Source organism: Haliaeetus leucocephalus, unplaced genomic scaffold (assembly GCF_000737465.1).
Source record: "Haliaeetus leucocephalus isolate CR32 unplaced genomic scaffold, Haliaeetus_leucocephalus-4.0 Scaffold439, whole genome shotgun sequence".
Taxonomy (NCBI): Eukaryota; Metazoa; Chordata; class Aves; order Accipitriformes; family Accipitridae; genus Haliaeetus; species Haliaeetus leucocephalus.
In genome coordinates, this window is record NW_010972875.1 from 3,258,733 (window position 1) to 3,280,486 (window position 21,754).

The window sequence follows — 21,754 nt, forward strand, 5'->3', positions numbered from 1 at the left end:
TAGAAGTAACTACTTCAGACAGTAATGCAGAACATAGTGGAAGTAACATTAGAGTGTTTGGGTTTTTTTGGTTTTTTTTTTTTGGTTGAAGTGTGGGAGCTTTTCTTAAATGACTTAGATGAACATTCTTCAGTTCCAGAAAGTTTAAAATGAAATACAGTTAATTTCAATTGTGTAATCTGAAGAAAATTTATTGGCATGAGGTATCAGAAAAGAGTCAAAATAATGTAATATGCCACGTTCAGCCTATTGTTTCATCTGTTTGGGGGATATTTGGTTCATATTTTGGTATATTTTACTAAAATAGAGCATGGAAATTACAGTGTTTGAAACAAGAAACTATAGGAGAATGTACAATATCTTATGTATTAAATATACATAAGATATACAGATTCTGATTTGCACAAGCAAATATGACTTCATTAGATTGACTTTATATGCGTTTATTTATAAAATATATGAAATCTAGAAGTATCTTCTAGCTAATACTTCTGAATAAATGCGAATTACTTGAAAATCTGTCCATTCAGAAACATAAGCTTTATTATTGTGAAATACTAAGCTTGAGTAATGTTCTTTTGTTTTCATTTCTAACTTAATTTCTAACTGCAGGTGGAAGGTATCAACTAGAGATAAAAATTCCAGAAACATATCCGTTTAATCCTCCTAAGGTACTGTAAACACTTTTTTTGATAAAATAATTCAGCAAACAAGTTGATTTTCAGTATTCTTATTTATTTGCTTACGTATGTAGTCTCTTTGTAATAGCCATCTTCCATTTTTTTAGTCTCCTCTAGACAAGCACTGGAGCTGTCATCTTTAGGTAGAATTAATGCAGGATGCATAGCTGTATCCAATCAGAAATACACTCCGATTATTCCTTAAAGTCCAAACTGGCAAATTCTGGGTACAAGCTTGTGCCTTATTATTGACCCTCATGTCATCTCTTTTTGGCAAGATAAATACAGTTTTCAGATAGCCATACTCTCTACATCAAGTAAAACTGTCTTCCCCCCCTTCTCAGTATCACTGAAGAAATGCTGTAATAGACAATTATTGATTCTTTTAATTTCTTGGCCTCTCTAAGTTATATTTAGTAGAGTCTTGAGTCTAACCTACCAAGTTTCTAGTAATAATTAGTGAGGTGTACAGTTGTGTGACTTGAAGAACCAACAGAGAAATATAATGGTCTTGCCGCAACTCTGTTGAAGGAATTCATAAAATGTGCACATGGATGAGACGAGAAATGGCTGTGGTAAAGTCACTCATACATTTTTCACAACTTGCTGCCCTTTCAACTTTACTGTATCTTTCTAGCACTTTAAATTTGTGATTCCACTTCCCTCCAAAATGGATCAATTTCAATAGTGTTCTCCCCAGCCATGTACAGCTGGAACTGTATATTCCTGTGCCCTGATTTAGTCCCTTCTTCAGTGGCTTTTGATGAATCAGCAGACTCCTGAGTTGTCTGACTCAGCTTCTTGATTGGTTTTCTGTTTGTTTGAAAGATGTCTTTGAACTAAGAACGTGTCCTAGATCCTGATTATGTTCATCCTGGTATGTAATACTGGGGAAGAAGAGGAAGGGAGAGATGCCAGTAGCTCATAGCTCCTTGGCTTTTGTCCTTTGAATGACTTCCTTGAGGCTGGAGTGAAAGACACAGAAAGTCTTAATGAAATGTCTGTTGGTTTCAGTTCTTTCATCTGCATGTGTTCTGGCAGGAGCTAAAATGAGAGCTGAAACAGGTTGTAGACACTGAAAGATGGGTCTGTGGACTGTGGTTTAATTGCTGCTTTAGGGCTTGGTGGTTTCCATTTCCAAAGCTTATAGACAGCTGTTAGAAGCTCAGTGCACTGTAGCATAGTACTGCTTATTCTGGAGTCTGTAGTCTTGAATTGGAGGCCTTTTGCTTGTGTTTAGCCCTGCCTTTCATCTGAAAGATTTCTTTATCTTGTTCAGTATGTGTTTTGACAGCCATTGTTAGTCGTCATTCACTGTGAGAAATTACCTAGTATTTACATGGCTTTTTACATTTTCAAAGTGATTTAGAGAGTTGAGCTAGTTAATAAGTGGCTCAGCTGACATGATCTCTTATTTTCTGTCCTGGAAAGCAGAACTGTTATGGTCTTGCCTATTTATACACCATGATTGCACTGATTTTATTATAGCCCTGTATGTACATTCTTTTGCTGTAGTGCCTGACAAATAATGTGTTCTCTGCACTGATGCACTGATTTGCTTGCAGATCAGGGGCGAAAGTTGAAAGATTGCTGCTATATGTAAAATGTTTGCCAGGAGTTTGGGATGAGGAGGTAGAGATGAGAAACAGAGAGACAGGTCAAAGTCACTAGAAGGCAGTTAAAGTGCAACCTGAAATAAGGGGTTTGAAGAGAATGAAGGAGGAGTTTCTAAAGGCATGCATATATTCCTTTCAGAGGACAGCTTTGGGTTTTCAGACTTGTAAAAGAAAATGCTGCTTTTAACTTTCTCAGTGTCTTTAAAAAAAAAACAAAACCAAACTGATTTTATTTATGCTTTGTGAGCGTGAATACGCTTTAGTGTAAAAATAGGGACTTGATCAATGCATGAATGTTGGGACTAGATCCTTTCAACAGCAAAAAAAAATAATTGTAATCTAGTTAGGTTTTGGTTTGTTGAAAAGCTTTCTGCGTATGGGTAGTGAGACTGCATAGTTGTAGAAGTATTAGTATCCACCAAGGAAATTTTTATAATGTTTCTGTAGCTACTAACAATTTAGCTGAACAGTGAGATCCAATGCCTATGTTAAGAGTTCAGGGACTTGGTTCAGTTTATTAAAAGTGGACTTTCTAGCATTTACAATGTTGGAAGCTTTAAGTCTGTATTTGACCATCTGCTTATATCAAAACACTGGTACTGCTGGAGGATATTTCTAAATGGCTGTGTGATGCAGGGATGTACGTGCATACAGTGTATGGGAAAGCAGTTAGGGATGAACTTGGTGTCCTCAAACAGGCAGTAGTCTGTCCTTGAGTAAAGCAAGACACTGTCTAACAAATGACCTTGCAAACTTGAAGCCTCCTGAAATAAGTGGTGTCAAATATCTTAGTTCTGTATTTTAGCTTGATACTTCCTAAATTAGTATTTCTTTAAAATATTATTAGAAATGGTGCATTTTAAATGTTTATGTAATATACTGCATTTAATAACCATTTTTGTTTTCAAAAATTGTCTTGTCTTCTAGGTGCGGTTTATCACCAAAATATGGCATCCTAATATTAGCTCAGTCACTGGGGCCATTTGTTTGGATATTCTGAAAGATCAATGGTAAGATTCTGTATGGATTTAAATGTGCAAAATCAAATATACCAGTGTCCTCAATAGGAGGCAACAGCTCATGTTGCTTTTCACTTTGCATTTGTAATTTGAGATGTCCTTAAAGCTTACAATATTACAGTATAGTATTTTGAGTTGAAAAGGTGCAAATGAAATGATTGGGTGGTAATTTTGGGAAGTATTAAGAAGATATTATATGCATAGAGAGCTTTTCAAAAAATTTTTACACTGGGGTTAGAGTGAACAGTTCGTTGTTGATGTTTTGGGTGTTTTTGTAGGAGTTAATTTTTTTATTTAGTTAGTTCTTTTCCATTTAATAAATGCTATCTCTTGCCTCCTGAATTTTGTCCTTTCAGCCTCCTGAGGTGTAAGCAGAAAAAAACCCCAAGTGTTTATCTTTATTCTGATTCTGGACTTCTGCTTCCAAATAAAAAATGGTTCTGACAGAACTAAAACAATGTATGAAGTGAGTCTGGGAGTATAGAAGGTAACAGGTCAACAATAGGAAAGGGAGAATAGACTGACCGTACTGATTATGTCTCATAGTTATCACTGATAAAACTTGATTCGCACCTCTGCCATTTGCCTTTTAGTTGCTGGCCAGTTCCTGACTTTTGATTACTTAATGTTACTGTAAAAGTTTTAATAGCCAAAAATCTGTGGAATAGACCTGTAAGTGTCAAACTGTTAACAGCTGAACTCATTGTTGATTTGTTTTTCCAAGTGATAACTTTTCATGTGGTTTGAAGATCGTTTGCACCAATTGTATGGTAGACATGGTATCTAACATGAATGGAATTCATCTTTGTTATTTTCCTCCATGTTTGCCCCAAAAGTAAGACTCTAATTCCCCAGCAAATAATATCTAATCCATACAAGCTTCAAATGCTTGTAAATTCAACAACTTCATCAAGACTGCTATTGGCCAAGCAGACATCACTTGGGTTTGAAAGAGAAACTCTAGAGCAGGAAGCTTGAATTTAGGTCTTGCAGGTGACACATCCAGTGTATTCATCTTTTACAGAGTGAGAAGATTATGCAAATCATGTGGCACAGGATAGTGTAAATTACTAAAATGAAATCATAATAATCATAAGTTATTGTCTTGTTCATTTCTGGAACTGCATATTTTTTTCTTACAGTCTCAAAGCACTTGATATTCTTTCAGGCAGTGGAATCTTTCAACATACGTGCTGTGGTACATGGTATAATTTTTCTATCAGTAAAGCTAGTGCGCTTTCGTACCTGCACCTAGTTATTCATACCACCCTACAATTATATTGGATGTTAATGACTCTGTGCAAGTACAGTTTCCTGCGAGATCATACTCTAAACCAGATTAGTGAATGGGCATGAGGTTGGCTGCTTGGTTTGTGTTGGGATTTTTTTTTTTTTTTTTTAATTTTTGTTTGTTTGGTTTTGGGTTGTTTGGGTTTTTTTGGCAAAACAAATTTTGGAGGGTGTTTTTAACGGGGATCACTTCACAATTTGAACTAGAGCACATAAGCTTAGCTGGGAGAGCAGGTTTATTTCACTCGGGACAAGGCTTAAGCAGTGAGGATATGGGAAGGCAAAAACTCTTTATTTCTAACAGCAAGGGTACTTAACATGGAAGTGCATCCCAGTGTCATTAACACTCTCCTGGGAAGAATTTATCCAAAGTTTTTAAGCTTGGGTTTTGTTTTTTTTCCATCTTTTGGTACTGTTTTATGCACTGTCTAGTTGCTTTACTCATAGTATCAAGGTCTGTGGTTTTTAACAAGTGTCTTCAAGGATAATCTTTCCGTACTGAAGCCTCTAAACATCACGTTTCTCAAAAACAATACTTATCTAGCATTTTCCCCTAGAAGCTTTGAGGAAAGACAGTCCCTAGCAGAAGTCATGCTTATTTATCGCATTCTGAATTAAAACCAAAGTAATTTAATAGCTGGTTTTTTTAACATTTTCTTGTTATCTTTGTATTACTTTAATATATTCCCTAATTAGTATTTTCTGTGGAGAAGGATGGGTGATCTTGCTTCTGTAGCAATGGACTGGGATTCAGCAGACCGCATCCAGCCCTGGGACAGGTCTTCTGTTGTCTTTCAGCATTGCCAAACATTGTGACTTGAAACAGTCTCACAAAATTCAGTCACATCCCAAAACTGCTGCTTTAAGAGTGAAGCAGTTAATAGCTTTAAGATGAAAGTTTCTGGCCTTTTCAGTGGCTGATCAAGCTAAAAAATATAAAATACCAAAAGGCAACAAAGACCTAAAGAAATCATGACCTTCAACTTTGTTGTTGTTGTTGTTGTCAAAACCATGGAGATTTGGAAGGGAAGAACAGGAGAGGAGATTTGGCTCCTGTTCTTGTAATCTTTGAAAGTTAGGTCTTGCACAGATAACTTAATCTGTGTCTTAGTTCTGCCTGACGAAAAAACCATTAGTACCTTCCTTCACCAAGATGTATAGAAAATAGGAGTATTGGAACAAGAACTTGCCTTCTGTGTATTTAAACTGGCTGGCACATGGAGCATCAGTATTATGCCACTTACATACTGTTAAACTCTTCCTTTGAAACACTGTCTTCATCTGGAAGCGCTAAGGAAAGAATTTCACAGAACTTGGTGGTGGTGGTGGATGGAGGCTTCCTATATACTATAATTCCTTTTCAAATAATTCTTAATGTAGTGATCCCTTCATTTTCTAGTGGTGCTCTTTGTAAGTTTTGTTTGTTTTTTAATCATAAAATGGTAAATGAAAATCACTTAAGCATTGTTGAAGTGCTTTTCAAAGCCTCTGGTCCTTTGGAGAAGAGGAAACTTGTGGCTACTGCCATCCTTTCGCATTTGAAGGATTTCAGTATTGTGATAGATAACACTTTTTTCTGAGTAGCTTCCTAAAACTTCCTAAGCCATATGAATGGTTAATATTGTTTAAATAAGTTGTTTATTGTTCTTCAGTATATGCTGTTTTAGTTGTTTAAACTGGGAAATGCCAGTGTCACCATGCTTAAGTTTTCTGCACATGTAGGTTGAACAATGGTTTGAATAAAATGATAGCTTCATTAGGAGGCAAACAAACAAAAAAAACCCAAGCAACACCTCCCCAACCTTGATAATTTAATGGATTTCACCAGGTATTCAAAGCTAAATGGGACAAATGCAATTCTCAAATATTCTAATGGCTGTGTTCTAGAAAATATATTTAGTTTTACAGTCTCTCTTGTCAAATCTTTTAGTAACAAGCTCTGTTTCTGAAGTGTCACTTCATTGACTTGTAATGTTCTTAACTGAATAATGCTGCTCTTGTTGCTGTGTTTAAATGTAAGTCTTAAAAACACAGATATGCATTGGAATTTCAGTGAGGTCAGTGGGAGCTGAAGGACAGAATTTGGGCCTGTGGGACTTAGGATTTCTTAGAGTTAATAAATGATAAAATACTCATATATGGTGAATACAAATACAAAGATTTTAATGTGTTTGTATATTTTAAAAAAAAGTGTCTTCCCTACTTACCCATCCCATGATAATGATTTTCTATTCTAATGAGCATAGTTGAGATATTGTTCTGCATATTGGCAGGAGGTTTTGTCAGTTTGCTAAGTAATGTCTTTAAATGATTTCTTTTTTTAATGAGTTTAATGAAATTCTTTCTCCACAGTATATGCTTGATGCTGAAATTCTTGGCAGATGTGGATTTTCATCATGTTTATGCTAGTTTGTTTGCAAAACAGCTACTGTTTGCTGGTAGAATTAAAATAGGGATATGACTTTGTAGAAGGAATACTGTTTATACTGATCTGATACGACTTTTGTTATGTGGTTTCACTTACTGTAGCCTATATTTATCTTCCAGGCTAGTATTCTGTCTCAAAATTTTATTCTTAAATATAAAATGAATCTAATACTGTTCATTGAAACCTGAGAACTGAATTACTTGAAAGCTGTTCTGCATAAATCCCTCGAGCAGTGATTATTGAGCAAATGTGTTCTGGCTGTATGTTTGGCTACAAAAAACTCTTGGCTGTTGTGGTTTTGACCGTCAAAATAAAAAAGAATAATAAGAATTTTTTTTCATAGTGGCTGTACTGGAGGATTCACGCTTCAGTTTTAGTTGAGATGCAGAAATCATTATTATAAGAGAGAATACAATTTTAATAGATAACATAAGCAACAGCCAGCTTGTAGTCATCATCTTCTTGGGCATCTAAAACTGCTGGGTTTTGCAGAGCACTGAGCCTCTTTAAAGCTTTGAGAAAAATGCAGAGAATATTAACATTGTTTGAGGGAACTCTTCAGCAAACAGGCTGTCTTTCCCCCCTCTGCACTATGTCAAAGCTGTTCTATTATTCCCTTTTATTTCTTTCCCTAATGGGTGCCCAGTCTTGTATTCCTCCTGTAAATAGTGACTATACAATGGGCTTCCACTCAAAGGCCTTATTCATTTCCTCTCTCCTTCCAGATTCCATAAGCCCTTGGTACAAGTTCCCAGAGGTTTTCGCTTAGATTAACAAGCTTAGTTATTTCACAAATGGAATAAGTATTGCAGATTATTTTTTTAAATAAAAATAAATAAATAAAAACCAAATTGTTCCCAGTAGCCATGTTTGGTTGACAGAGTGGAGCAGCAATCTGCTGGCTACAGCTGTTCCTGTTGTTCTGCTGGGTTACCTCTTGGAGTAACTAGAGAGATTGTTTCCGGAGAGGAATATATAGAACACAAGTAAAAACTTCCTAAATGGAAAATTACTTAGCCTTTAAAAATGAAGAATTAAAACTGGCAGTGTTTTGTAATTCTCTTAGGACTCTTTCAGCTCATCGAAAGGTAAGAGATTTCTTACCTCAGGCATGCTGGGCGCAGCTGGCTTGCCGTGCTTTTTTATGTTAGCACTATATTCACCCAAACTAGGGGTGTTCTTTTTTTAATGGAAATGCCCCAAGATATTACCTAAAAAAAAAAAAAAAAAAAAAAGTGTAAGTGAATAAAATATATATCAGCTTTCTTTCTTCTGATTCACTCCAGGTTTCCCTTTATGTTTAACAACTGTAATGCCAATAGAAAGCCTGTTTTTTGGTTAGGATGTCCAGAGTGGAGGCCTTTAGTCTGACATTCTCAGAGGGACAGTGCTTCCCTGTAGTGACCTCTCTGCAGCTCACTGGTAGATGTTACTGGCCTTTCCTCCCATTTTGTAGACGTCAAACTTGCATGCCTGCATAGTAGTTAAGCAGCATTTTGGGATGGGGGTGGGAGTCAAGGGTTATTGTAAACTTTAGGAGAAAACAGGAGCCAGTAATGTCATGGGACAAAGGCAATGTAATGTCATGTGCAAGGTGATTAGGATGCTGGGATGTAGGAAGTTTTACCTGCAAAACTCATGATATAAGCTGCCTGCTTTTTATTTATGATTGGTCAGACTTCCATCGGAGTAATGTACCCACTTTGAGTGTTGTATTCCAAGTAAGATGGGAACCATAGGAAAAATCCAGAGTAAAGTAGCAAGAATGATGGTCTAAGCAAATACGACTTACAATGAAAGATTGGAAAGCCATTTTAGCATGCAGAATATCAAGCATGGTGAAGCATTGAAATAGATTTCCAAGAAACTTGTGAAGCTCCAGTTAAGAACAGATTAGACAGAAGTCTGTCAGGAATGATAAAAAACCTTGCCTTTGGCAAGGAGGAGAGAAAAAAACTTAAAACCCCAAGCAGGCAGCTAGCTTGAGTTACCAAAGGGAATTGCTTGAACTCCATGAGATGTGCATAAATCCACACCTAGAAATAAACCTCAAATATAAGAAGAGTTGGAAATCTTTTTTTTTTCAGGATTCTATTCTGGAAAAATAAACCCTTGAGGAGCATCTGAAAATGCAGAAGACATGTATCTTTCCACTGGAAGTTCATTTTAAGAGAAATACAACTTTTTTTTGTAACACATTCTTCTCTAGCTTGTGGGAATGTCATGTGGGGGGTGTATGTTGGGATTTTTCAATTTGTGCCCCTATCAGCATAGATTTTCCTCCACAATTGATGGTGAGAATTGTTTTTGCTCTTTGCTGGCGAGGAACAGGTCCTGCCTTACTAGTGTCTGTAAATGTAGTTCTGGGCAGTCATTTCTATTCACTTTATTCTCCCAAAAGAAGGTAACAGGAAGGAAGAAGACCTTTTTAAGGTACTTGGGGAAATGAGAATCTATTTTTAGGTGTCCCTCCAGTTTCTTCTGGGAATCTTAATTTAGGTCTGAAAAATTAAGACTAAGCTACTTAGAAAATAACAAGACTTTTTTACTTTCTTTGATCAGGAAAGCTAATTGGTGTCTTAAAAGTAGAAAATGTTACATGAGCATGCAATAGTTACATGAAGTATGTCAGATTTTCTTTACCTTTAATCACAAACTTTAATTTTCTTTTTTTAATATAAACAGTAGCTGAAGCTGTAACAGGTTTTCTTTTATGATTTAAGGATACTTCTTCTTTAAACATTTGCGTCCAATGAAGACTTTGTCTTATTATGCGTGAGATGTGAAAGCCATTTTGAGATGTGAGGCTTGAAAATAAGTTGTAAACTACATTTTTAAACCTTTTTACATATGTGGCTTAACTAGTCTTGTCTATAAACTTATTATTATTTTAGAGTTTGAGTTCTCTGAGCATATAGCCATCTGTATATCCAAATGGATGAGGTATTTATTTTTATTACTCATTTTGAAATTGGAATGTCAGAACAGAAGTTCAAGTCCCAGTATGCTTTATATAAAAATGTACAAACATAACAGATGAATAGGGACTGAAAGGGCCTAGCAGTCTTGAAAGCCAGAGACAGCTGGAGCCAGCACAGAACTTGTGTTCTAGACGTCCATGGCACTTTTGGTCCTTAGTAATGCTCCCCGCTCCCCGAGGTATATTTTCCACTTTTAGAAGGTACAGTGTAAATGGAAGTAAATTGCATGTAAAAGCGGCACAAGTGGCCGCGACCCCTTTCATGTCATTTTCTCTACTTTAAATAATGGCAGTATTTTCAGATGTCTCTGAAGTAGAAGGATTTCTGTAAAGGAAAGTGCAGAACAGCTTTTATTTGGTGAAAGTAACTACACCATCAGTTACAGTTGATAGATATTTCATGTTTTTAAAGTCTGTCATTAAAACTAATAAAATTACTTAAGTGGGAAAAAAGACTTTAGGTTTTATAGCGTGTGGTGGATGTGGTAGTTCCTGAAATTCACTGCATAAAAATAAAAATGGGTAAATTCATTTGAGCATAGTAAGGCCTGAAAGACCTGGCATTTAGGTGTCACAGAATGCTGGAATAATAAACATGTTGCATTACATTTATTTAATATTAGCAGATACCACTGTGACTTAACGTCGTCAATGCATACATTAAATAGATTAATTTCAAGACAGTATAAACCAGTAGAGATCACAAAGAACAGGAAATTATAAGAGTGAAATAGCGTAAGTACATGTAAAGCAAAAATATTTCTATGCTCTTTCAGTGAGGTTTTTGTATGTGTGATTTAGGTGTGGAAAAAATGATGCTTTTTTATACTCTTCAGTTTACTATGTTAGCTAGGCTCTCATCATGCAACTGGGGATGTTTCAATAACTAGGTCTTCTTTATCTTATTAAATATAATCTTACTAGTTAATCCCCAGCTTTGTTAAAGAAACATTCTTTGGCTTGGAAGAAGCATTCAGCTTGGAACCTGAAATACTTAAATTTAACTGGAAGAGAATCTGAAATTCTAAAGAAAAAAAATGTTTAGTTAAGAAGGAATAGGTTTGGAAAAGGAGGCTTATATGTTGTGAAGGTTTTGTGATTTGACAGAATTCAGATCTAAAAGCATGAGGGTTTTTTGAAGATGTAAGTCTGCAAAGTTCAGCTTGAGGGACTTCAAGCTGATGTGGCAGTTGGAATGAGACAATATGTGCTAATTAAAATCTCTGTCACTTGGGATGTTTCTCACTTGCATTTTGATGTACAACACTGCACTATGAAAGCTCAGTGGTGATTATCAAGCTAAAAAAAAGTAAGTTTCTAGGAAAAATCTTCTAGAATTAGAAGCAATTAAGGAAGAATGCTGTATTTGGATGGTTAGTGACATGGCAGGAAAGCTGTAAATGTGAGCATCTAGGAATATAATATTCATGTGTCACAAATGTAGCTCTGACATTTTACCAGGACCTGTTCTCTGTTCATCAGTACACTCTGCTAGAGTACCTCAATGTAGTGCCTCAGTGCTGGAAAATACATAAATTCCTGAAATCTGAGACTGGAAATAAACTTGCAGACTGTTTCCTTTTGATTCTGGACCATCAGGTCAAACTCTTCCCCATGCACTCTAACAGACACTCTGCATTTACTTCCAGTCTTCTGAAAAGAAGAAACTATTTTCTGTTGATTGAAAATTGAACAGTTTGTTGGTAAGAAATTGGATGCCTGTGTTTCACAACTTTCCTCTGGCATCTCATGTGCTATAACCATTTTGCTCAAATCTAAGATGTCACATTTTCCCTGCTTACCTTTCTACTAGTACTTAAGCAGAGTAAGCATTTTTGTGTGTTGGCTTGAACATCTGTCTGTGCCTTTGCCACAACAATTAAAAGTCTACTTAACTCTTCAAATCATCTGAAATACTGAAATGTCACAGATTCTGTGGGGTCCTTATTTGGTTTCCAGTGTGTGCCAGCTGAAATGGTAGATCAGAGATGGTATTCATGATCAAAATCTAATTAAACTGTATATTTTAAATGTTACAACTTTCCAGACTTACAGCGTGTAACAATTTCATACTTACACTTTTCTGAGTGTTTATTGACTTCTATAAACATACTTGGTTTTCCTTACTAAATTATTGAAATCAGTATTCTAAATATACTTTGAGAACAGGATAAATGATGAGAACCTAGAACCTTAGAAGTTCCAACTCTAGAACTATGCTACCTTCAACAGGGTTTTTCTACAGGGGCAAAAGAGTGACTTTAAAGCACCATCATGACTACAGAATGTTTTCCTGCTTCTGACAGTCATGTCGGGTTGAAATGAGAGGAAGCTGAGATAATATTTTCAATTGCACATTCTGTACTAGCCAAACCTTTTTATTATTATGGTAGTAATTTGCTATGTAAATTGTTAAATTTTATTGAAAAATGTCATATTAAAACTGATGCAATGCAAAAGATATCTAATGTATAAAATTCCTTATCTGTTACGAGTGTTTGAAATATAGGTCACTATTTCTGTATATGCTATTTCACTATGAAGAGTGCCAGCAGAGGGAGCACACTTGGGCTACCAGTTCAGTACCTAGACCTTATGCAAGGTGCTGTTATGGTAGTAAGGAAGGACGACACAAACTTCTGATTGACTGCTTTTTTTTTTTTTTTTTTTTTTTTTTTTTTTTTCAGATGAAATGAATTCTGTTAAGTGGGCATGGTCAAATGTGTAGGTCAGTCAAGGACTGTATTTTCCAAAGGCTTAAGAAAGCATTGTTACTAAGAAAGTCCACATTTAAAACCCTATTTAAATATATATTGAATGGTATTCTAATACCTATAAGCTGCAGCAGTTTAATATTATGATTCTTAGACTTACAATCTGTATGTGTCTCTTATATCATCTGTTAAACTAGTGCAGTAGCAAAGATGAGTACAGGTGTGGGATTTGGTATAGTCATTTTCAATTTTTTAATTTTAGGGCAGCAGCAATGACTCTAAGAACCGTGTTGTTATCGCTGCAAGCGTTGTTGGCAGCTGCAGAACCAGATGATCCACAAGATGCAGTAGTGGCAAACCAGGTAAGATACTCAGTTGACTGTAAATTTGTAACATTTTTGTAACCTTGCTAACTCAGATTAGGTCCCAAACCTTGGGGGAGATAAAGATTTTAAAGAATTTATTGGAAAATTGCCATATACTAAGTGAATTACTATGGTGTTTTGTGCTCTCTACTCTTTGGATTCCAGAGTAAGCAGCAGTTATTTTACAGTGTCAGGAGGTTTATTTTGTTAGTTTTGTTTCTTATTTAGCTTGTCAGAAATGTCAGAAGGTAACAGCATAGTAAAATGAATTCCAGTATAACTTGCCTTTTAAAATCAAAGGCTTCTAGTATAAGAAAAACAATGTTGTATTTGTTTAAAATGTGTTTTAACTTGATGGTGTTCATTGGATTTGGCTTGGTGTGTAGCTCCTCTTCCAGATTAATATGAATATTGTTGAGCATTGTATTTGTTTCATGTCAAAATTGTACGAATAGTGACTTTAGATAAATTACTGTTGCATTTAATCCTGGGGAGTAATTTATCTGAATGAAGCATCCTATGTATTTTACCGTTGCAAGTACTTGGGATAAATATTTTAATCACTGGGTGAATTGGTATCAGTAGAATTCCGTAATCGGCAGGGTTTTTTACTTTTCAGACGGTAGTAGTAACTTCTAAAAAGTAATAACAATAAAATGTCAATTGGATCTTATGCCATACCAGGACCGACATGGTTCTATTTAAAGTGTTGATGAAAGATAGGAACAGTCATTCCATAACTTAATAGTCTGACAATTTTCAGCAAAGTCCCAAGTATGTGCGTGTTGTTTTCCTTTTTACTCTGGGGAGAGAGAGAGGAGGAGAAAGAGAAGGCTTGGCTTCCCCACTGACTGGTAGTAAGGGTATATTTCAGTAACAAAAGACAAAGCAAGTAGAAGGCTCTTCCAGTATCTGTATCTCCTGTAAGTCAGGACCCTCCGGGATAGGGTGGCAAAGTGTGCACTCCTTCCCTCTCAAAATCTCTGTAGGGTGATAGATAAACTGCTTATCAAACCTGTCAGGATTTGGAGGGAAACATGGAGATCAGAGGTAGCCCAGTGCACTACGGGGTGAGGGAGAGCTGTTTGCTACTAATATACTCAGGAGTAAGTACAGAAGGCTTTCTTGTGGGATTCTGCAATACTGTGAGGCTGCTTTGAACAAACATCCCCGAACAGTTCTGTCAGACTGAATTGCTCTATGCAGGGAGAATTGTTGTAAAGGCCAGCAAGGCCACCAGGCATGTCCCTGCACCGTTTTTTCTTGCCAGATGCATGCCCTTGCTGTCACACTCTGTCTTTATTAAACAAAACCACTTTTTCCTTTTTTACAAAGAATAAAAATAGTGTTTCCTGTTCTGGCCCCAGTGGTAGATTTTCATGTGGGAATTGTAACAGTCTCGTAGAAGCATTTGAGCTGGAAAGAGTTTTTTTCTCAGGCAAAAAACTTCATGAGACTTCCTAGATTCTGAAGAGCAATTTTCCAGGCTGCCTCTCAGGTGCTTTGTGGGGATGTGTCCAGTGGGACTGTGACATGGCTGATACAGGGAGGATTCAGTTTCTCCTGTTCCTTGCAAATACCTGCATGAAAACTATACTGGGGTTTGGCCTTTAGTTACAAGCATGTGTATGTAAGTAGAAAGTGATTATAACATCTTTGAGAGATGTGGCGGTAACCACCCAGTTCCTTCCTGTGTTTTATTTGGTGGCGGTGTCTTTCTTTGTTTGTTTGTTGTTGGTGGTGGTTTTTGTTGCTGTGGTTTTTTTTTTTTTCCAAAACAAAAATTCACCAGGAATTAGTTACCCTTCACATTCATTTTTCATTATGTTACTTTACTAAACTATGTGTTAGACTACTAAGCTGTCCAGATAAATGGCAGTGTCCTACAAACTCTTGAGCTGAATCCCAGGGAAAACACAGGGAGAAATCCTGTTTGGATAATGGTAGTATTTTGAGACACCAGCTGTCTGGTGTCAAAACTACTTCAACTAGTTGCTGTTTTTTTAAGTACAGCAACATTAACTGCCTCAGATTCCTGTTATAGAGACATCAGTAAAAGGTGCCTTAGGCTTTTCTCAATTCAGTGAAAAGCTAGATTATTTACGGATACCTAAGTAAAGGAATTTTATTTATAGAACACTGAAAGCTAGTTCTGAATAAAATGCAGTTATGCAGTTATGACTAATCCTTTGCACTTCAGCTAGTTGCTTTCTAGGCTTGGTAATGTTCTCAAAAACATAAAAAAAAAAACAGTAAAAAAATTGGGGGAAGATCTCTTAAGAACAGAAGAATGTAGTACTTCAGGATGCTGCTGATGCTTAACTTAATCCTTCCTCTTTTCTTGTCATTACAACTAGATAAATTTATTACAAACCATTGTATTTATAACACAGTGAGTTATTTCCGACAATAGATTGTCTCCCATGTTTGTTTTAATGCCATTAATAATTGGATAGTAAATACGCAAATTACTTCATGTGGAGCAGAATTAGTGGGAAGTGTACAAAGAACACAATGCGCTGTAGTTGGTGTGTGTTGCTGTAGGAGAGGTAGGATGAAATGTACAGCAGTAAAAAGTATTGTATTCACTTTGACAGTGCTTTATAGATTTAATGCATCTAAATATTTGAATAATAGATTTCCCAATATGTTGTCTTACTATTTAATGGTAAAATTTATTATATATTTAAAGATGGGAATACCTACTTTTTTAAAGTGTAATGACTAAAGGAAAGAGTCTTTTTTTTTTAATACAAAAACCTTAACTTGATGTTACATATAAAAGTTGCTAAAATAGGAAGCTCATCGTGCTTTTCTGAGTACAATTTATGACAGATGACCCACTTTCTTGGCTTTTGAGTTCTTGGCGGAGGCTGAAAACTCTCTGTGATGAGGTCCATTCTGTTGTCTATTAGAAAACTTGTTAGTGATGAGATTGGTGCAAAACAATATTTACAAATCCCGCATGACTTTTTTTCTAGTAAATAATAGCTTGCATGAAAAGAGTTGCAGCATTTTGCACATGCTCACCCATTTTTCAGCCCTTCTTTTGTCATATATGCTATCAATATCCTTATTCTCAGGAGGAAGCCTGGTAGCAAAATGTCAGCCCTGACTGAAAAACTGCAGACCTACTTGCAGTGTATAAAACCAGGCATATTTTTAAGTGATTAGAGAAATACATTAGATTAGTATGCAGTATGTACATTCAGGAGATGTTAATATAGGGATAATTTGTGCTCTGCCATACTGAATATAAATTTTCAGTAGCTGTGCTAAATATAGCTGCTTTACTTTTGATCAGTGCAATTGAGAGCAGTACCTGATTGTGCACAGGAAATACTTATAGTGCATAACTTAACCTAAAGGCAAACACATTAAATCAAATGCTTGCATAGGTTTACTCTATGTGTAATCCTCACCTCCAAATTTCATTTAAAAAATAGCAGTATGATCAGTGTGGAAAAACTGTTGAAGATATTATAGAAAGAGTGATGGATTGGAATCTGCCATATCATCTTGCTTTTTGATTGGATTGCTGAGTTGATTTAACTTTCCCCTTCTCCCCCCTCTCTCTTTTGTGTAGTACAAACAAAATCCAGAAATGTTTAAACAGACAGCTCGACTTTGGGCACATGTGTATGCTGGAGCACCAGTTTCTAGTCCAGAATACACCAAAAAAATAGAAAACCTTTGTGCTATGGGCTTTGATAGGGTAAGTATATATAACTTAAGTATTTTTTCAGTAGTGGCAGGGCAAGTGTAAGTGTATAAATACAGGGAGTCATTAGTATACTAAAGCAGACTCGCTACTTCCATGACCTTTAATAGGTCTAATCGTTCTGTTTTGCTAATTATTTTTAAGAATGAGAGTTTTAAAATACTATGTTATTAGTAAATCTTGTGAGCTGCCTGTGCCTTTTTTGAAACAATTTTTCTATAAATTATTAGTTAGGATTTAACAAATGGTAAACTAACATGTTCTGATTAGTCTGTGAACTTTTCATTCTGCTTCTCAGAGTTGCCAGTTCATACACTGAAAATATTATTGCTTTTGTTCTCTCATTGCAGAATGCAGTAATAGTGGCCTTGTCTTCAAAATCATGGGATGTAGAGACTGCAACAGAATTACTCCTGAGTAACTGAGCCATGTAGAGAAAGCTGCTTCAGTAGTCCAGCTTGCCCCTTCTGGAGGAGCATCACCATCTGTTATTTTTAGGATTCTATATAGATTCTCTTTTAAAACTGGCACTCTTGCCTGAGGATGCTATCTAGGCACTATTGGAGACTGAAAAAAACCGCTCTGTAAATAAAGCTAATTAAACGTCTGTGTAAATTTAAAAAGGGGAAATACTTTAATTTTTTTTCTTACTAAATATTGTAAAAATTCTTTGAGCTCAGCTAAAATAATGGGGGAAAAACATGCCTACTTTAGTGTTTAGCAGTGTGACGAAGACTAGCAGGAACTTGCTTCAGGATTTTGATTTAGTAATTCAGAAAGCAACATTTTTGAGTGTTAGTCATCAAAATTGTTGGTGCCACTCATCACAGCTATCTTACTGTTTTTAACATGGATCCTATGTGCCTGTGGATTGACCTATATTTGCATGCTTGTACTTAATAGACATATTAGGTAGGGTCGCTGAAGAGAGCACCATTGAAATACTCGAGTGTTCTTGTAACTTTTTTTCCTGAAAGACTTTCAAGACTTGCCCAAAGTTCCAAATGGTGACTTATTCAGAACTGGTTTCTTTCTAGCTTATTAATTGGGAAACCTGATTCTCCTCTCCCTTAAATCATACAGCTGAAAATCCTCACTAGATTATGTTTCATCACCTGTAGGTATTGTGTGTGCCATTTACAGTAGTCTAGGTTCCCCTTTAAAAAATATATTTTGAGTTATCAGTAATGATTTTCATCCATCATGTTTTCTACACAATCTTGTAAGGAGTATGTTTCGATATAGCACAAAAAGATGGAGCTGGTTTTTTTTTCTCTTTTTTTTTTTTTTTTTTTTGTCTAAAATAGTTGTAAAATGTCCTTTAGTATGTTCTGGATAATATGATTTCACTGGGTTTGAAGGAGAGAAAAAAGCTGATTCGCTAGCATACTGAGAATTAAAAAAATTTTCTCCGAGTACTTGATATGATGCAATCAGCTGTTTTTTGCAGCGGTTTTCTAGCTTTATTTTGGGCTTCAATTTAAGGATTGCTTACCAGGTACTTTAAAATTCATCCTTGCTTGCATTTTTCTCTAGTTGACACATGGAGGCTGTGTTGGTGTTTTTACTGTACATACTTCAAATGCACATAGAAGTAGAAGTGTGTTCTCAATTTAGCTTTCTTTTGGATTGATGTTTCTGATAAACGAGAACTGAAATCTTATCTTGGCTTGTACATACAGTCAGTCTTTTTATTCGCATTAAAATGACATTTCATCCTGAGTGCAAAAGCTTGAAAATTATTAGTTTTGCAACTTCAAACACTAGTACATCTATTTAAAGAAAGCTGTAATGTCTTTGTGAATATGATGCTAACTTTTGAGAATATATCTGACAAGGAAGTTCAGAGAAATCCTGAGACTAGAGAGTGGAGATTGTGGATAACGGAGTACTGTATAAGTCATCTTCCATGACTGTTTTTTCTCCTAAACTGTGGATTAATGGGGTGGGGAAATAGATGTCTGTCTGGGTTTTTTCTGGAGTTAATGAAGTACAAGGTGAAATAGTTTCACACTTCATAGACAGTCTGTTTATAAACCATACTAGAGGAAATCAGGAACATTATTGTATCTGTTAAATATCTGGAGCATAGTGGTAGGGGAACAGAACCAGAAAATAGAGCTGTAGAGACCTAGCTAGTTTAGGGATGTTCCCTATACTGCTCTGTCTGATGTGTCCAAACTTAAAATATTTCAGGCCACAGACAGTAAATATTTTGAACTCATATCAGTGCAATACTAAATGCATTTGCTTAGTCTTTATACTTACTGCTTTATAAGGTGCAGTCAGTGATCAGTTTTCTTGAGTTAGTGTAAATCATTTGCAATGATGCCAAAGGAAATGAGTTGGTTTTGTCTTTCCTTATATTTATTTATTTTTTTTTTAATAAGAAGCTGCTACTGTTTGGCTGGTTTGCTAGGTGAAAACCAGGGACGGTAGGAAACTATGGCAAGATGCCACTTGTGTTAATCTCAAGTTGCTGTATTTTCTGTTATACAGGCTAAGAACTTCTTGATTACATCAACACTTTTTTTTTTTTTTTTTTTTACCCTGGTGGTAATTATAAATTACTGACTACTTTCCCTTGTTCTTCGCTGCTATTTATCAAAAGGAAGAAACTTGGAAATCATTGTTGGGGACATAAAACTTCTCTCAGTTACGGGCTTCTGAATGCATCTTTTGATAAGATTAGCCTCCTAAGAACAGCAGGTTTTTCCAACAGTATGTAAAGGGTAAAAGAAGCTGGGGGGAGGGGGAGAAAAGAGGAAATGGTTCTTAGGTGAGCATGGTCACCTCTGAAACAATGCCCTGTTACGTTTTACTTCTCTCATGAGTTACCTCATTTTCTTCTCTACTGAAAAACACTCATCTTCCCCTTTCCCCTTATGTATAGATGTTGGATACTGGTTTTTGCCCTTCATCCATGTGCTTGGTAGCAAAGATGTCTTGGTGCTAGCTCAGGTGCTGGCAGGAGGGAAGCTTCTCCAGAAGTGAGCTGGGAAGGAAACATGACCCAGCATTAAGGAGACATCTGTGGTCTGAAGTCCCTCTGAATTTTGACATGCGAGTCCTTTATAAGGAACGTTTTTGTATTCTTGGTAATTAACAGAGTTGAATATAGGGATAGTGTTGTAGGAGGTTAGTTCAACTGCAGCTGGGGCTGAGCCCTGGGAATTTTGCTGTTAAGTGTTCAGTTTATCATTATGAATTTGTACATACAAAATGGTAGTTCTGTTTTCTGTATGACTGAACATTGCTATATTCAGGGCCCTGTGCATTCACAGATGTGGAGTTGCCATGCAGTCCACTCCAGCTGTGGACTCAGGCTGCACGTTTATCATTTTCTTACAACAAGAACATAAAACATGGGTACAGTTGCTTTCTAAGTACAAATAAATCCTGCATTGTCTTCCTTTATCGTGTAAGAAGACAGCTTGAAACAGTAATTTTGAAGTCTAAATGGCCCCATTTTTCCGAACAAGGTATTAGTAATGACGCTTACCGATTGCCAGAGCATCAATCACATTTCACTGCTGAACGTTTTAACATGCATCCAGCGAAGTGGTTTATCCCTTGTTTGTTTTGTTGGTGGGGAACAAGAAACTCCTCTCTCAGCCAGTTCCTCAAAAAGTAAAGTACAGCTTTGTTCAAAGGTAGAGAAATGCCCTTTCCTGTTGCCAAAAGCCTCCATTTTCTCGTGAGTGCCAAAAGCCCCGACTGTATCCTACCCCTACTTGCCAAATTCACAGCTTCCTCCTTTTGCTTCTGCGAACAAGCTGTGTTCTCGGTATGACAAACTGGTACATTTTGGAGACAAAAACTTAGGAACATATCCTTCTGGAAAGATGTGGCACTTAGTGCTATTCATTCTGCATATTCCAAACTTTGATTTTTTTCAAACAAAACAAAAAAAAAAGCTTGCCACAGAGTACATGGGGCCTTGACTATAATTGCTCAGATAAATACTGCTGAACCAATTAGGTACTAATGGTGCAGGAATATGTCTTGGTTTTGTTTAATTATCATTGTATTTAACTGTTTTCCAAGTAAGTTAGTATTGGAACACTGACATAAGGAATATAGGATCTTTTTTTGTTGTTGTCTGAAAGGAGGAATTAAATAGCCAGAAAGAAGCTTACCTTGTAATGCCAAATCTGCATTATATGGTGTGGGTAACAAAAACATTTAAACTATGCAAATTGAAGTTTAACAGCTGTGAATCAGGCTAGGCACTTCAGAGCATATGGATTGCTTATTTAATCAGGGAAGGGAGAAGGGGGGGGGGATCAAAACACAGTTTCAAGCAAGAGTTCTTGTTTACTACGTTGGTCATATACTGTGAAGGTGAAGTGTTGCATTTTCAGCACAGGGGGAAACCTAACTGTGTGCATGTCCCTTGTTTCCTTCCTAAATACCAACAAAAGCTAGCTTAGGCTTGGAGGCTTGCCCAAAGGGGGAAACGTTAAATAATTTAGCAGTGAAAGTTACTGTCTGTTGGTGAGCAGACACAATGAGAAGGTGAGGTGTCCTCTCCTGCTATGTTTTGTTGATAGAGTTGATGAGAGGCATCTTGATGAGCGTGGCCACTGATTTGTGATCAGGTGGTTGGTTTTCTATGGTTTTGATGAGCAATTGGCTCAACAATAGATAGTAAAAGTGCATTTCATCATACTGTCTGTTGTGTCACAGAACTCAAGCGTGAAAGTAAAGATGCTTACTGGGTGCCTAAAGCTTTTTCTGGGAAGACCATATAAATGTTTTCACTGTTACTGTCCACATTTTCCAGGCACAGCTTTCTCCTATGGCTAGGCAGTTTTCTGATCTATTCCAAACCCATCAATAAATCATGGAGCTTGCTCTTCCCGTTTGTGGTGTTAGTGTCATCAGCTGATTTCATCATTAGACTCGCAAGACCAACTGTCGTTAATGCATTTTGCTTCT

General features: G+C 36.3%; 1 protein-coding gene across 1 annotated transcript in view; it reads left to right on the forward strand.

Annotated features, from left to right (window-relative positions):
• Nucleotides 1–17,435, forward strand: part of UBE2K (ubiquitin-conjugating enzyme E2K) — a 42,275-nt gene extending 24,840 nt beyond the window's left edge. The window contains exons 3-7 of the mRNA XM_010574449.1: nucleotides 613–671; nucleotides 3,224–3,306; nucleotides 12,990–13,089; nucleotides 16,679–16,807; nucleotides 17,164–17,435. Coding sequence (XP_010572751.1) covers nucleotides 613–671; nucleotides 3,224–3,306; nucleotides 12,990–13,089; nucleotides 16,679–16,807; nucleotides 17,164–17,238 — 446 coding nt within the window. The 3' untranslated portion in view covers nucleotides 17,239–17,435. The remainder of the gene's footprint in view (nucleotides 1–612; nucleotides 672–3,223; nucleotides 3,307–12,989; nucleotides 13,090–16,678; nucleotides 16,808–17,163) is intronic.
• Nucleotides 17,436–21,754: the final 4,319 nt, after the last annotated feature.